Consider the following 16,836-nt stretch of genomic DNA (forward strand, 5'->3'; position numbering starts at 1 on the left):
GGCGAGGCCGCGCGCGGGGCCGGAGCGCTGCGCTGGTCGCGCTTGCGGCAGCGCGCGTGCGGGGAGCTCGCGCTGCCCCGGTGCTGTGCGCGTCGCTGGCGGGCCTGCGTGTACGTCCTGAGCTCCGCTTAGGCGGCGGGCGGGCAGCTGGGTGTCCTGAGCGGTCGCGCAGCGGAAGGTGCGGGGGGCGGCGCCTGCGGGAGGATGCTGACAGCAGTATCCGCAGTTCARCAGGTTTTAGTAATTCTGTCTATGCCAAACTAAAAGAAAATCATTCCGAACTTCACCGGGTTGTTTGGATCTGGTGCTTTGAATGGTGTGGTGGAAGTGAGGTCTTGCTGGAATGGTCCAGACTTCTCCCCAAAGTCAGCCACGTGCAAGTTCTGAGGCAAGAACATACGGTATTTTTTGGAGTCAAAACACGCAAACCCATTCAGGCACAGATGAATGAAGATGCGCTGGAAAACTGAAAAGCCACTATAAAGTAGTCAGCAACTTGAACCATACTGTTCTGTGTATAATTATTTACAAATAATTTTCTGCGTGTTAATATAAACTTTAGCACAGTGAACTCTAATCCCAGTTTGAACCTCCAGGGATGCGTGAATGCTGTAAACTCCTGTATTCAATTTGTCGTGCATTCTTTTTATTATTGTGTATGATTTCATGTATTTGCTTATTGTTGCAGCTGCAGCATGAGCCAAGCTTTATAGAAGACAGACTGAAGCTTTATGAAGCACTGAAAGAAGARCATGATGCTTTACTAGCTTACCGAGCGGCCAACCAGAGCAGACCGATCAACGTCATCCTGACGGGTGGGAAGAAGGCTGAAGGGGAGTCTTGGAAAACCACACCGTATCAATTAGCTCTGGGAATYAGGTAACCTGCAGACTGAAGGAGTTGTGCTTTTGAGGTGGTAAATCTGTTACTAGCTATTCCCTCTTACCCAGTTACATTCACAGTCRTAGTCAGTAGCAGATGGACAACTCTCTTATTTGGATTACCTGGAAAGCATTGCTAAAACTTGAGTTTAATGTAGAAATAGCTGGATAAAGTTATTGTTGTRGGTGATGCTTGAGGTCGTGTTCTGGGGTCACAGTGGTCACTTACAATTAAAAAAACATAAATGTATTTAAAAATATATAAATTCCTAGTAGCAAGACTGCTAGGAATTAATCCGTMTATCTGAAGTCTTACGAGTTGTCARATAACTGTGAAATGTACTGTTAGAAGCAGTATTCCTTCCTGATCCCCAGCAGTGAAAACTGTAGCATGAGGTTAAGTCCTTTAAAGAATTTACTGTCTGTACCTTAAAAGCAAACAAATACAAAGGTCTTTAGGTGCTACAAGATGTAGAGGGGTATCTCTAGGTGTTTACGTACCTAAATATTTTCACAAATCTAAACCCAGATGTTTTGYCTCATGCCTTCATTTGTGTTCTTCAGCCAAGGATTGGCTTCAAATGCAGTCATTGCCAAAGTGAATGGTGAACTGTGGGATCTGGATCGTCCGCTGGAGGGAGATTGTACTCTGGAGCTCCTTATGTTTGATAATGAAGAAGCACAAGCTGTGAGTAAACACTCTCTGGTTTCTACGTGACTAAAAGAACTAATGACSTGGAACTGATTGCAGTATTATGTTTTTTAAACCTTTAATTAAAAAAAAATCTGAACAATTATTCAAATTACATTTGTTAGTGATTCTTCAAAGAATGTAAAATACCTATAATCTATAGATGAATAAAGTCTTAGGGTTCTTTTCTTTCCTCCTCTTTTACATAAACAGGTTATTTCTCAATTGAGATTTAGCTTTTGTACTTCATGTCTTTATTCATGTGCTAATTTGAAATAGTTTGCTGTTTTAAAAGTGCATGTGTCTCATTGTTTGACTGTGTGTTTGAAGATCAGGCACTGGAAGCAAGCGTGGTTGTCTTAGACTGTTCAAAAAATTGTCCAATATTGGATTTTAGCCATAAATAAAATGTATATGTCCCTGTACCTGCAGTGTTTATTAGAAACTTTGGTAGGCATATCTTAGTCAATTAAATRATGACTATACATAAAATCGCATGCCTAAGTTTTATGGGATTCAGACTCAAGCCTATGTTTAGCTTTATGCAGTAGAGTTAGACTTCATTTTGTCAAAGACTTTTTCCTGCAATTAAGGTTGTTAAAGGCATTTCAAGAGCTCCTAAAGGTTCTGTCGTGTAGTGGTGGCTATTAAATGATCTAAATTAATATGGACTTAGAATGTAAGACTGGTGTTGATCTACTGAGTCACTGGATTCTCTCTTCTGACATTTCTGGTAATGTGGTTTACAGTACTGTTAATAAAGATACCGTATGTGAAAAATGGCAACTTAGTTGGCTAGATTGCTTTGGATGTTATTATTGCTGCATGGACTTTCAACTGACAAGAAACTTATTTGTAAAAAAGCAAGTAAATCATGCACGGGTATAATCACCTTTCAGATCAGGATAAAAATGGGACTTTAAGGCTACACTTGCCACTGTACTAGCAATTGAACTAGCAGTTACCAGATTAAAAAAAAATCAAATGAACATTAATCATATAGCATAGCACGTAATGAGAGCAGAGAATTGTTATCCTTCACACAGAATTTAAACAACAATTTCAATGTTTTTCCCATCTGCCTATATAGCCCCGTATTGTTTTTAACTATGCAGCACCAGTGAGCCCATGACTTACTCAGCTGACTTTATTATTATTTTTATTTTTTTGCAGGTTTACTGGCATTCAAGTGCTCATATTCTTGGAGAGGCCATGGAAAGTTATTTTGGTGGTTGCTTGTGCTATGGACCACCTATTGAGAATGGATTTTATTATGACATGTACATTGAAGATAGGTAAAATTTCACAATGTTGAAGGACTTCAATGATCAGCATTAAAGCTCTGGATTTGAATTATTTTTGCTTGATCATGTCTCTACATGCTAAAAGTAAAATGCTGTTTATCAGATGCGGTTTAAAAATAACCACTAAGTTGCTTTTCTTCGTAATATAGGTATATACATTTTATATATTTTTTAATTAAAGAGCAATGTTCAGACTCCTGCTCTGTAGGACTTGTGGCTGTTGAACATTCTGTGAAATACTGTGATAGGTAACATTTGCTGAAGTACTTGAAACAGGAATTCCTTGAAGTACAGAAGTTTGTCTTCAAAGTGACGAGAGTCAATTGTAGAAGTGCACGTATGCATGTAACTCCTAGATGTTTACTGCTTGCCTAATCCTTGTGCACAGCTTTTACAGTCTGTTTTTCCTCATTTATCTCTGTGTGGTCAGGAAAAATACAGGGTCTGCATCAGCTGATAAACTACCTCTTGCAACTGACTTGAGCCTTTTTTCCCCTTTTTTCTTAAAGCATATATGCTTTGAGCTGCTGATCTTCCAGACACTTATACATGTGAAAGARTATTTTTGAATGATTTTGGTGGGATTGTTCAGAGTGATACAGTTTGTCTTTCAGAGTTTAGTCTCTGGAAGTGCAATTGATTGTAAGAAACTAATGTTACAAATCACAGCAATGCATCCTTTGTTTTTCACTTAAAAATGGGAATAGCAATATAATTAACTTCTATTTCTTTTGCCCTTGTTTGTTTGTTTAGAGGTGTATCTAGTTCTGAATTCCCAGTACTAGAAAACTACTGTAAAAATATAATAAAAGAGAAGCAGCCTTTTGAAAGGCTAGAAGTCAAAAAGGAGATTCTGTTAGACATGTTTAAGGTAAATCTTTGGAGTAGCTATGATTCTGTTATTATGACCTTTTAAAGCTGTAGCTTCTATTAAACAGTGCATGTGACTAACTCATCAGARTACGATCTATCTAGTACAACAAAAACAAAGTATTTTCTTGGCCCTCACTGTATCACTTCAAAGTGTTCAACATGTTTTAAAGCAATAATAAAACATTTTCTTACTCCTCAAAAGCCCGCAAAATCAATGAGACTACCAAAAGATTGGTACACAAAAACATTCATTCTGGTTCACTTGCAGGAACAAGCCAAAAAAGCTGTGTTCTCTAGCACTCCATTTATACATGAGTATTACCAGTCTTACTGTACTGTGTATTAATTGGCTTTCAGAAGTGCTCTGAGGTGTTCAAGTAGTAATGACCATGTTTAATATGCTCTGAGGGAAATTAAGATATTTTCTCTGTCTATCTGCTCATGATTTATAACTCTTSTAGAAGGAATGTCAAAATTGTGCACATATGTGTATGTGATCATGTGACTTTTTACTTGTGATAGTGTCTTTTACTGGTGCATTTACATTATTAATATATARTTCTAGAATAGTATTTAGTAGTTGTTTGAATGATGTCTCTAACTTTTTACATTTCCCTGTGTAGTATAACAAGTTTAAGTGTCGTATCCTGAATGAAAAGGTTGACACACCAACTACCACAATATACAGGTAAACAAAATAAATGAGAAGATACTGCAAAATATTTCTACAGTTGGATATACCTCATTTGAACTGAGAGGAGAAGGAATTATTTTGTTTACTMCAGTTTCAGAGTACTAGTGTGATGGGGCCTAAGTTTGTAATCAATATTTTGTAGATCTTTTCTTCCTCTACTAGGACAAGTCATGTCTCCATTAGTGGACAGACGACAAACTCACTTCTCACTAATTGCCTCTGCTTTCAAGAAAAATACTAAAACAAGTTACCACCAATGGAATTGTATGACTGGGTAATGGGTGAAGCTAGCGCAGTGTAGGGTGAGGAGCCTGTTCGTTCAGTTGAGAGGAGTAAAAGTAATCGGAAAATGACAAATATGTTTGCTGTTGGATGYGTTTAGTTAGATCCATATATAAACTCTGTCAAAGTTGCTCAGGAAATTTCTATGTGAATTACTGAGTGTTTTGTGATGCCCCTGAAGAGGATCAAGCACGCTGAGTGTTTACAGGGTGAATATTCAGTTCAAGTAGAAGGCATGATTACATTTAAGAAGTACTGAATTTGCTGAATGTTGTATGATACTTACTTAGATTAGTAGTTATATGTGTTCAAATTAAACATATCAAGCAATACCCTGAATGCCATTAGTGACTTTGCTTGAACATGTTTGAATGCTTTAAAAGAAYCTATTGTTTTGATTTGTAGATGTGGTCCGCTGATTGATCTCTGCAGGGGCCCACATGTGAGAAACACTGGAAAAATTAAGGCCCTTAAAATATTTAAGGTAAGTTCATAAGTTAACTCTGCTTTTAAACTTACCTAAACAGGAGTCAGTTGAAATCAGTTATTTTTTTTCCCCTGAAGTGTTTGTGTCAGTGTCCTCTGTATTGTTCTGTTTGTATATTACCATAAAAGTAATCCTTAACTTCTTTCCCCTGTCCTGTCATCCAAGTAGAACTACTGATTTTCCTCCTTCATCTGCTTCTAAGGTTTACTGATTCTTTACAGATTTCTTCATCAATGAATGGTAACAGCATCTTTATTGGAGTAATTGCTCACATGTAGTTACACACATGCTTATGCTACTATTAAGATCAGTGTAGAAGGTACTCAAGCTAATGGTGACTAGATTTAGCTGTGAAACCAGCTRCAGCATGCTTGGTGCCTAAGCGAATATGGCAGTACTGCTTTGGGACTCTTSTGGTATCTCCACCCACCATTGCGTTGTGCAGCATAGATGTCCTTGGACCAGGAGCAGTTAGGACATTATGTGCCGTGCTATCCGTGTAGCATGCCTGTGGCCTCTGTTCTACAGTAAACAAACATCCAAGACATCCATTGAGTCAGGAAATAGTATTCTGACCTAGTAAGATGGGATCTTTGAGATACAAGAGCTAAAGTGAGCACTGGCAGACATGTAAATGCTGCTCTGTAAAAATGACATTGCTCACAGGAAAGTCAGAGCTGGTGTTTGCAGATGCTTATGAGAACTACGTCRTGCTAGCTATCTGCAGATGCTAATTTTGCTAACCTCACTAGCCTGACCTCCTTGGAGCGTTCAGCATACTTGCTTTTGCTGGCTTCCTCACTGAARTCTCTGGAACTCTGAGATACAGAATTTAAATGTTCAATTGTCAGAACAGATAGGATTTAACTGTGAAAGAGAGAGTTATTTTTACATTTTCAGTCTTTACTGTTTCCCTACTGCATTATGTTTTCAACTTAAACAAGTGCTTCTCTTYTAGAAGATATAATGTGAAATAATGAAACATGACACGGTGCAAGTTAAAATAAGGTACCCAAGTAGAAAAAAATGCATGACTTGACTAGTCACTTGTGTTTATGCCTTCTGTGTTAGTATCCTGACTAAAAGATGGTGYGAGTATCTGTGTGTTGTAAGCAAATGCTGGATGACTAGATACAGATCTTTTCCTAAGGAAAAACCGTAACATTTGAGTGGATTGGTGTTTATTCTTCCTCTCCCTGAGATTATATAATAGTGTATTAAAATATGGGGTTCTTTTGCATCAGAATTCTTCTACGTATTGGGAGGGAAAAGCTGACATGGAGACTCTGCAGAGAATTTATGGCATATCCTTCCCTGATAACAAAATGATGAAGGAATGGGAAAAATTCCAGGAAGAAGCTAAAAACCRGGATCATAGGAAAATTGGAAAGGTTTGTTATTTTATGGCCTACTTGTCTTCTATAATCCTGTAAAAGAATTCATTCTTTCTTTGTTTTTCTATATTTGGATAGTTCAAGTGGGAGCCAGTTCTAAGAATTTCTTGAAGTATCAGTTGTATTTTAAAATTTTAATTCTACAAACTCAACCTGTGAGTTGCATCGAAGTGTTAGTGTTCCTGACTAATGTTAGGAAGACGTAGTAGGGTGGTCCTCTGGGTTCAGGGAACTGTCTTAAACACTTGAATGCACGGTGATCTCTTCAGATTACATACCTAAAAGACTAAATTATTCATAGAGGAGATACATTATTTCTACAGTTTTCTACAATTTATTTTGGTCAAACRTTATTATAGATGTAAATAAGTTAATAGCTAACTTAAGTGTATACTCATAGTACCTTAGCTGGCATTGTGAAAGTTGTTCGTTTGTCCCTCTGCCAGATTTAATAAACAATGTTAGTGTTAAATTAAGTGTTAAATTAAATTAAGTTGGAAAGTGTTTGAATGACACMGTGAAATATTTTGACCTAGTGTTGGTTTCACTCATAGGTGGTGATTCCACAAATCAGTTGCCTAACTGTTGTCACCTTTACCATTATTTTGTAGAGCAAATGGAGTTTTAAGGAAGGAATTTGAAGGAAGATAGTAAGTAGCTTTGGGGGTGTTCAAAGGCACAATAGGCAGTGTGAGGGAAAGCAGGAAGGCATTTACTTAAAAAAGAAAAGAAAAGAAAAAAAAGTAAGTGCAAGTGAAGTTTAGCATCAATGGCTAAGAGGATGCAGGCATGAAACTCTCAGTAATTACTGATGGATATGAGAAAGGGACTTTGAAAGGCCTTAATACGCACAGGTGAACAACTTGCAGGTAGCTCKGTAGAGGGAGAGCCAACGAAGAGTGTGCAGAGAGCGGTGACAAGGGAGGGAGTAGTAAAGTGGTCTTTGCTGAAGTATTCATGCTTGTTCCCACAGYCCATTCAGACCTGAATATTTGTTCACTATTTACCCGATGAATACTTCTTTGCCTTTTTCAAAACCAAATTATCTAGCGTCTATGTATCTAGTATCAATGAATTAACTAATATCAATCAAACAAATTTTCTAGTATCTATGYATTTAGTATCTACGATATGTAAGAGACTAACATTCTCCAGAGCCACACTTCTGAGGCTRGTTTTTGAGCAAGGCTCTGAAATAGGATGAATGTCTCATAATCTGCAGCCATCAGCCCTCAGATCTGATGGGTATGTGTTCTAATTGTTTTGACTACTAATGGTAACATTTCTTAAGGCTTTGTGTTTTTTTGTTTTTTTGTTTTTTTTTTTTTTGAGGAAACGTATTTAGATGGTCACAAAGTCAAGATATTACTATAAAGCTTCTAAGAGTAAGAACTAGAAATGAATTAATTTCTGCTGCGGAGAATTTATAAGCTTCTAGAAGTCATCTTGTTGCTGTAGTCGTTCACCCTGGTGAACGAAGTGTGTCGACATGTGAATTAAAATTAGTCATTTTCTGCAGTTCTACAACTGGGGATACAGTTGAAGTGGTCTTAAACTAATTATGTTTTTTAATTGATGTAGGAGCAAGAACTTTTCTTCTTTCATGATTTGAGTCCTGGAAGCTGCTTTTTCCTCCCCAGAGGTGCCTTTCTTTATAATACACTCACAGATTTCATAAAAGTGAGTAGATACTGATAGAATTCCTAATGTGCTTAGTATCAGTTGTGATCTTAAGTGATATGTCATTCACAGTACTGAACTGCCCTCACAAAGAAAAACACTTCTGTATGTAAACACATACCAGAATTTCACTGAGATTATATAGATCTAATCTCTTTAAAACTAGAGCAGGAGAAAGCATTCTTAGTTGACACATGCTTTTTCCRGTTGTGTAAGACCTATATGCACAGTGGTACTTTAGTCTCCAGTAAATGGCCATCATAAGAATACAGTTATGGAATCAGGCTTTTGCTTATTGAAAGTTATTTTCTATCTGTATCACCTTTTAAAATATTTAATATGTTTTATAGGAGGAATATCGCAGGCGTAATTTTACAGAAGTTGTRTCCCCAAACATTTTCAACAGTAAGCTCTGGGAAGCTTCAGGACACTGGCAGCACTACAGTGAAAATATGTTCTCTTTTGAGATTGAGAAGGAAACTTTTGCCCTTAAGCCGATGAACTGTCCAGGACATTGGTTTGTACTCTCAGCTGAAAAATGTTCTTATTTTGCTGTATCTGTGCTGTGTGGGGCTGAGGGAGATTAATGGAGTATCAATGCATGTTATCCTGTGTGTGCTAGCTGTACAGTAGACTACTTTTCCTAAGCAACTTGTTTGTCCAGAGAGTTACTCTCATGGTGTCCCAAAGCAGACCCAATGCAGTTCTCTTGTGGATTTGCTAGAAGATCCCCCTGCTAAATGAGCTAGATGTCTGTGTGCTAGCACTAGTTTGGCACTCTCAGCAAGTATGACTTTAGTTGGGCAGAAATAGGCATAAGCTGCGGTGTATCAAAAGGAGGTGCAAATCCTGGTTGTTACTGGTTGTTACTCTCATAGTGGCTTTTCGAGGTGGTCTTTACCAAGCGGAGTGCCTCGGTTTCTCCATTTGTCTGCCTTTTCAAATGCAGACAGCTTGAACGAATGAACCTTTAAAAATGCTGTGTGATTATTGTGTACATTAATCTTGTTTTAGCTTCTGTGTTGTCTTAAGTCTTGTACGGGAAAAAAAAAAAAAAAAAAAAAAAAAAAACAAATTCCTTCATGTTCCTTCCAGCCTAATGTTTGCTCATCGTCCGCGATCCTGGAGAGAAATGCCTCTAAGACTTGCAGATTTTGGGGTTCTTCACCGAAATGAGCTCTCTGGGACTTTAAGTGGCTTGACTCGTGTTAGGCGCTTCCAGCAAGATGATGCTCACATCTTTTGCACAATGGAACAGGTTAAAACACAATGAAAATCAGAAAAACAGCAACAACAACAAAAAGCAAACCTAAAACATTTCCACTTTTTAGTTTCTTCTACCATGTTGTTTTGTAGTCTAACGCTGCAATTGCAGGTTTTCTGCCTTTTTTTCTTTTTTTGTTAGGTTGCTTCCCTCTTATTCATCAGGGATATGTCTTAGCTTTCTGTAGTATTGCTTGAGTCAGTAGTCTGTTGATCTTAGCTTCCCACTTAGAAATTTATCAAATGCCAATGCTATAATTTGCATTGTTTATTTTTTTTTCTTTGAGGTTAAGAAATACTTCTAGGAAAAGAAGATAAGATAACATCTGAGAGATGTTATTAACTGTGAATTACTGAATAAGACTTGCTCTAGGTTTTTTTCCTGTGGAAAGATATGTGGGTGCAACTAAATCCCAAAAGGTAAAGTTCCCCTCCTGTCTCTCCCCAAAAAAGAAAAAGAGTTGTCAGTCACACTTTGCTTTCCATACTAATGCTGAATAAATGCTTTATTCAAACAATAATACCATAGGTTTCAGTGGAACTGTGTGAATAAATTGACATACTTTATAATAAAGTCTGACTCATGCAATCTGGCTCCAGAAAGCTAGGCTTAGTAAGAATATTACTCTTCTTTCTATGCTGTGAAGCCACAGCACCTCAGTTCACTTCTCACCCTTTTCTGTAGGTTTGAGTTTGTAGAATATAATTTTCATACATAGTTTTTTTTTTTTAACTTAATAGATTCATACGAGAATGTATCTGTGTGCATCTGTGTGCACAGAAACGGTTAAAACCTGATGAAGAATACTGCAAATCCAAATCCTTTTTTCTATTTGCGTTAAAATATATCTTTTATTTTATTGTTAAAGTGTTTTTTTTTTTTTACATTTAAGATTGAAGAAGAAATTAAAGGCTGTCTTGATTTCTTGAAGTCTGTTTATGCTATATTTGGTTTTACCTTTCAACTGCATCTTTCTACAAGGCCTGAAAATTATCTAGGAGAGTTAGAGATCTGGGATCATGCTGAAAAGGTAATTCAACTTAATATTTGTATTTTCAGAAATGGATATCTAAGTAATCTTTTTCATGTTAAATATTGAAATTAGTGAGATTAAGTCAGATGCTAAATACTGTACCTAATGAAAAAGCTTGTTGAAAAGCTGTGTAAAATGTGGACTTTCTGTATAAAATGACAATTGTCTGGCTCTTACTTAGGCCTTTATTTTGAACTGATTCTATTTCTATTAATATATTTTCAAATTCAAAATAATCACAAAGTTTTTACAATAAACTACTCTGATTTTAAGATTTTTTTACCATGAACAGCTGAGTATTTGAACCGTAAGAGCCCCGCTGGCCGCAGGAGCGTGACCGTGCGCCAGGGGAGCACGCTTTGTGTTCCAGAGACCCCACGGCCGAGCGCGGGCCGGTGCTCTCGCTTTTGCCATAAAGGAAGGCCTTGAGAGACCTATAGAGGTTAAAAAATTCTTCTTTGATTTATTTACTTATTTTTATGATTAGCAACTTCAGAGCAGCTTAAATAACTTTGGAGAACCGTGGAAGTTGAATCCAGGAGATGGAGCCTTTTACGGTCCCAAGGTTAGTGAATGAGTAATTTAGTACAACTTTGGGACAAGAATACAGACAAAACGCAAAGAAACTGTACCTAGTAACTGTGATGTCTTGCTTGACAGATTGATATTAAAATTAAAGATGCTCTTGGCAGATACCATCAGTGTGCTACGATCCAGCTTGACTTCCAACTACCCATTCGATTTAATCTTACTTACGTTGGGTGAGTGGTTAAACATCTTACTCTTTTAAGTGTCCTCAAAATTGATAATTTACTTTCAATATTTGTAGTTCTCACTAAACTGAGGTTAAACTGGTTACTAAAGTGCTATTTTGTATCTTAGTAAAGTGAATGGCGGCTTAAGAGGGGAAACATCTGTAAGGGGAGATTAGTACTTGGACTGAGTCATGAACTTGAAAATTTTCCTCAATATCATGAGAGCTCAGTTTAATTGTAAATGCCACTGATTAAAGGGAAAAAAACGGTGATCTGCATGTCTTATCTACCAGTTCTCAAGATCATATAAGAGAGTGAGCTGAGCTAATTTTCACTTTTAGCCTGGTCACCATCTCTGCTTCGCTGTATACAAATTCAAACACATCTTAAAGAGTTGGTATGCTCAAAGTTCTTATCACATAAAGGTAACGCACATGCTAGTACTTGTTAAAGCAAGTCCCACTTTGACTTCCAGCAAGGAAAAAGGATGTTTTATCCACTGAGTAAATTAATCTTAGTATCAAGTTGCCTTGAATACATATTTTTTTAATGATTATTTTTGTATATTTTAAAGAACTTGACAGGAAGATATTTGGTTATTATTTTTGGTGCTGCTGCATATTTTTCAATAGATGTCACAGTCCTTTGGTAGATCATAATACTGGTACAAACAGCAGCTGGCTCTTTGCTTTCATTTCTTTTTCTTTCTTCTCTTTCTTTTCTTTTCTTTTTTTTTTTTTGATGACAAGCTTGTAACTTAGCGAAGGAAATTAACAGTGATAGCAGATAAGATCCTTTGTGGCAAAATAAATGCAATCATAGAAGAAAACAGAGAGGAAGAGTATACAATATTAAAATGCACAGAAATGGACCTGAGTCAGAGCTTTGGACTTCTTCACTAAAAGTAATAGATTTTACAGAAGTATAAAAAAAAATCCATTTTGTTTTTCCATGAAAAGTAGAGTCAAAATTGTTAGTAGGGTTATTTGTGTGTAGGTTAAGAGAAGGTGATTTTTGGGGGGGTTTATTTTGTTTTTTAAATCTGTATCTGTCTTTTCCAGTAAGGATGGTGACGATAAAAAACGGCCGGTGATTATTCATAGAGCTATCTTGGGGTCCGTGGAGAGAATGATAGCTATTTTAGCAGAAAATTATGGAGGAAAATGGTAAGTGGCACAAATACAGTTTTAGGGAACATTTAACGATGTAGCTAGAAAATACAGATGCTTCCTGTATATCATAATGCAAAATAATTTTCCTAGAATTTTCTCAAAATTAGTAGGTAATATAAGAAGAAAAAAGAAGTCTTATTTTTATAGTCTGAGCTGTATGATATCCTTATATTTGCAGTTCATGATTAGAAAGTCAGTTTTATGAATCTGTAAGGAAAAATTATACAGTGCAACAGAAATAAGAATTGTAATTAAATGTATTGCTACTCCATTTTACTTTGTCCTTTTTATACTCTTAAAATGTTATGCCTTTATACTAGGAAGAGGATAAACATGCAAAGTAATTATATATACAGACATGAATTCATCTTAAATGAAATGATTTTTTTAATTTGTAAGATGTTTTATTTCATCTTGAATTAGCTCTGAAGATATATCTCTGTTAATGGATGGAAGTATTAAGAAAGGGTTAATTCTTACTTTCGAACTGAAAACCTATCACTATAAAGGTATATAATAAATAAAAGTAGATAATATGTGTAAAATTGAAACTATGTTAAAAATTGTGAAACTAGTTAGGAAGTGAACAGAAGCTCAGAGTTGTGCGTATGTCATTTAACCTAGATCAATCTTTTTGCCATTTGATGTGAACTAGAAAGGTTGAATAATAACATATCCAACATCATCCAAAGCTCACATAAATATTTTTATAAAGTAAAGGAATTAATTATTGGGAAATAAACCAGCTAATATACAGGTATAAAATACACATTTCTCTCTGATTTTTTTTTTAATACACTTGCCAGGCCATTCTGGCTGTCTCCGCGGCAGGTCATGGTTGTACCTGTGGGACCTACTTCTGAAGAGTATGCCCAGCAGGTGAGAACAGAGCCTTCCTTTATACCAGGCACTTTTAATAGCTTCTTAAATGCTTGTCCCAGAACAACAGATGATTGCTTTAATGACTTTGCAGACTTCTTTTTTTCCCCATAGGTGACATCTTTCATACCTCTTAAACTTTGTGTAAGCTTAAGAAAGGGATATGTAACAAGTATTTTGGGCTGTGCTATCATGTACATACATCAGTATTTGTTAAATAAATATTCTGGACTATAAACTTTATATAATTATAAAATTATCTGCTTGAAGTAAGAGTGGAACCAGTTTCCTCCGTTACCCAGCACGTATGCTTTGGACTACATTCGAGTACATGTACTTTTACTGCCCTCCCGTGCTTTTCTTAATGCAAGCATAAATGGCTTCGTTTCTTCTCCTCTTTCTCCTTTCTCTGATGGAGGAAGCCGTTTTGACGTTCAGCAGTGTAGCTGTCCGGGGAGATCAGCAAACATTTGATATGAATGTTACATTGTATTGTCCTCTTAACTAGAGTCCTGCCAAGCCCTTGAGTCTGTGTGCAGTTTTCTTCAATGTCTTCCATATAACTATTCATAAGAGCAAAATTGTACATTTATATGAATTACTTATTGGAAAGGATTACAGGATGTACTATTTTGTGGTGTAGAATATATATACTCTTATTTTTTTTAGGTTTGCAATGACTTTTTTGAAGCAGGGTTTATGTCGGATGTGGATCTAGACCAGAGTTGCACATTAAACAAGAAAATAAGAAATGCACAGCTGGCCCAGTATAACTTTATCTTAGGTAATTACAGCATCTTTTATTTCTGACCACTGTGAAAGTTTGAATGTTGGGTGTAGAGTTAGCCTAGACTCTCATTTTGTAATGCAGGAAGGCAACTTAATATTGTTTCTGATATGTCTTGCAGTGGTTGGAGAAAAGGAGAAAGCAGATAATGCTGTCAACGTGCGAACAAGAGACAACAAAGTTCATGGAGAGATTTCAGTATCTTCTGCCATTGAAAAACTAAAGAATTTTAAGAGTTCACGTACTCCAAATGCAGAAGAAGAATTCTAATTTTTGCTGTTAGTTAGTATCAGTTTATTAGCTGCCCATGTGAAATAGTATTTCTTTCCTCCTCTACTGCAGTAATGCTCATTTGCAAGAATTTCCGCTTAGTGCATATTCAAACCAAGTAAATACAGCCCATTTTGGTGCTTTAGGAATATCATGAAAGGACAGGTACAACGGTCAGCTGTTTTGACAGTCCAGTGAATCTGCGCTGCTTGATAAAGGCTATTAAAAAAAAATCTACTACTAAATTATTTTGATTTTACTGTGTAAACGAATCAGGAATGCCATTAACTCAAGGAACAGGACACTGGGCAGTGTATTAGCTGCTGCTGCTGCCATTGCTGAATTACCTCAGTCACGTAGGAGTTATATAACTGATGTGACCTGGAATCCAAAACTTGACAGTTGGTAGGTCTATAAGGAACATTTTGAATCTTTTTTTTTTTTTTTCCTGACTCTAAATTTAATATCAGACGTGGTGGGCAAGGTGGGGATAGACCGATTCTTTCTGAATCATTGTTCACAGGCTACAAATACATAGGTGTCTGTTGGAAATCTCAGTGAAACAAAGCACTGAATGAGTAAAAATAAGATAACTGATTACCATAAATATGACTGTGAAGAAAGAAGTTGAATTACCTACCATATCTGTGTGTGTGGAAGGCTTTTACTTTTGTTTGTGCTTGCTGTCAGTTTAACTTCTGTCAAAAAACACTAAATTAATTCGAAAACCTTTCTGTTTATAATTTATTGCCATGCTTGTTTGAGATCCTGAGTATGCTGAGGTGTGGATGACATAATTTTCATTTATTCTTTTATATAATACAGTATGTTGGAATTTAAATTGGTTGTATCTGTCTGACTTTAATTGTTTACATTTACACGTTTTTAAAAGTTAACGTTGCAGGCCATTGAATCCAATCTTTTGGAGAGGAGAGCTGAAATGTCAGTGACACTTTTCCTTCCACTTTTATAAGCTCTTTTTTAGCAACCAAGCTTAGCTAGTGTTTGATGTGTTACTCAAATATAGTGTACAACCTCAGTTGCAGTGATTTAAATACAACTGAAATGGAGCAAAAATAATATGTGGCGCATAAACGTTGCACAAATGCAAAGCTAGTGTTTTCCTTCTGCCTGTCACTTGTGCAAGTGTATATTCTATAGGCCTGCTTTCGATTATTGTATCAGTTTGGGTTTTGTGAATCAGTTTCTACCAACTGATCATGCCAAGGTTTTAAAAAATTTGGGGAAAAAATGAAAGGGACGAGTGCTGGGAAAAAGTTTTCTGCTCACATTTATAGAATGAACATGGTGTGTGGAGGAGTGATTTTATATATATGTATATATGTTTATATATGTGTGAGAGTGTATGCATGTATGTGCATAGATACATATATATACACATACATATGCACACACGTCTATGTATGTAAATTCACAGATGCTATGTATGTTTATTTCATTCTTAGGGACTTCCAGCCGCCTTGCTATATATGTGCCCTATATGATGTACCCCAGGATTGAAAGCTTCATTTTTTTAAGGTGAATTTCTAGGTTTTCCAGATGTAAGAACAGTTTATCAGCGCCCATGTATCTCCCCGGTAGCCGTCCAGCTAAGCCTCCAGAGGGCCCGCAGCAAGGGCGGAGGGGTGAGGTCTGAACGCCGTAGGCGGCCAGGTCAGGGGGCCGCCACGGGGCTGCTGGTGGACGTGCTGGCGGCCGGAGCCCCGTGAAGGCAGGGTGGCGGAGCGGCGGCGCGCGGCCCCTCGCCCCGCGTGGGAGCCCTTGCTGCGAGCTGGCGCCAGGGTATTCAGGGCCCGAGGCCTTAGCTGGCTGCAAGGGCGCAAAGCAATCAGAAGGGGCTCAGTGGGGACACACCGTGCCCCTGGAGCAAGGGAAGCGCCGGCGAGGGAAGGGGTGGTGGGAAGGGGCGGAAGCGTGCCCGCGCGGCTGGCGTGGCGGTGGCGGGTGGTTGCTGAGGGTGGGATCCATGCAACTTAATCTGGATGTATTTGTGTAATCCTGAGATAGCTCACTAATAGGATTGTGACTGCAGAGTGAAGGATATGAGTAAAGGACATGAACACGGAGGAATACATACGATAGGGGACACGAGACAGGCCCAGGAAGAAGGGGGGAGGACAGCCAAATGCCTTTCTGTTAGTAGCCTGAACGGGTAAACGACGTTTGGATGAAGGCTGTGATGCTGAGAGCAATTCTAGTGAAAACGGAAGCTGCCTTTTCCGCCTCGGCCAACGTTCTTTGCCAGTGGGAAACGCTAGATGCAGCACCAGGCTCCCTGAAATCCCGTTTTTTCCCTTGGAGCTTCGGGCCCGCTCTCAGCCACGGAACCCCGTACTGGCGTTCACCCACCTCGGAGCCTGCGGGCGGCC

The 16,836-nt window shown here is 37.7% G+C and overlaps 1 protein-coding gene across 1 annotated transcript; it reads left to right on the forward strand.

Moving 5' to 3' along the window:
* The first annotated feature begins 442 nt into the window (after nt 1-442).
* LOC146596601 (threonine--tRNA ligase 2, cytoplasmic-like) lies at nt 443-15,287 on the forward strand. Its single transcript, XM_085303322.1, has 17 exons — nt 443-879; nt 1,446-1,569; nt 2,746-2,867; nt 3,630-3,747; nt 4,373-4,437; nt 5,131-5,209; nt 6,457-6,603; nt 8,188-8,286; nt 8,637-8,803; nt 9,382-9,544; nt 10,443-10,580; nt 11,071-11,148; nt 11,244-11,344; nt 12,400-12,504; nt 13,317-13,389; nt 14,059-14,173; nt 14,298-15,287. Exons 1-17 carry the CDS (start codon nt 599-601, stop codon nt 14,444-14,446), a joined length of 2,124 nt encoding a protein of 707 aa, XP_085159448.1. The 5' UTR covers nt 443-598; the 3' UTR covers nt 14,447-15,287.
* Nucleotides 15,288-16,836: the final 1,549 nt, after the last annotated feature.

Source organism: Rhea americana, unplaced genomic scaffold (assembly GCF_003343005.1).
Source record: "Rhea americana isolate MKP2758 unplaced genomic scaffold, rheAme1 scaffold_2, whole genome shotgun sequence".
NCBI lineage: Eukaryota > Metazoa > Chordata > Aves > Rheiformes > Rheidae > Rhea > Rhea americana.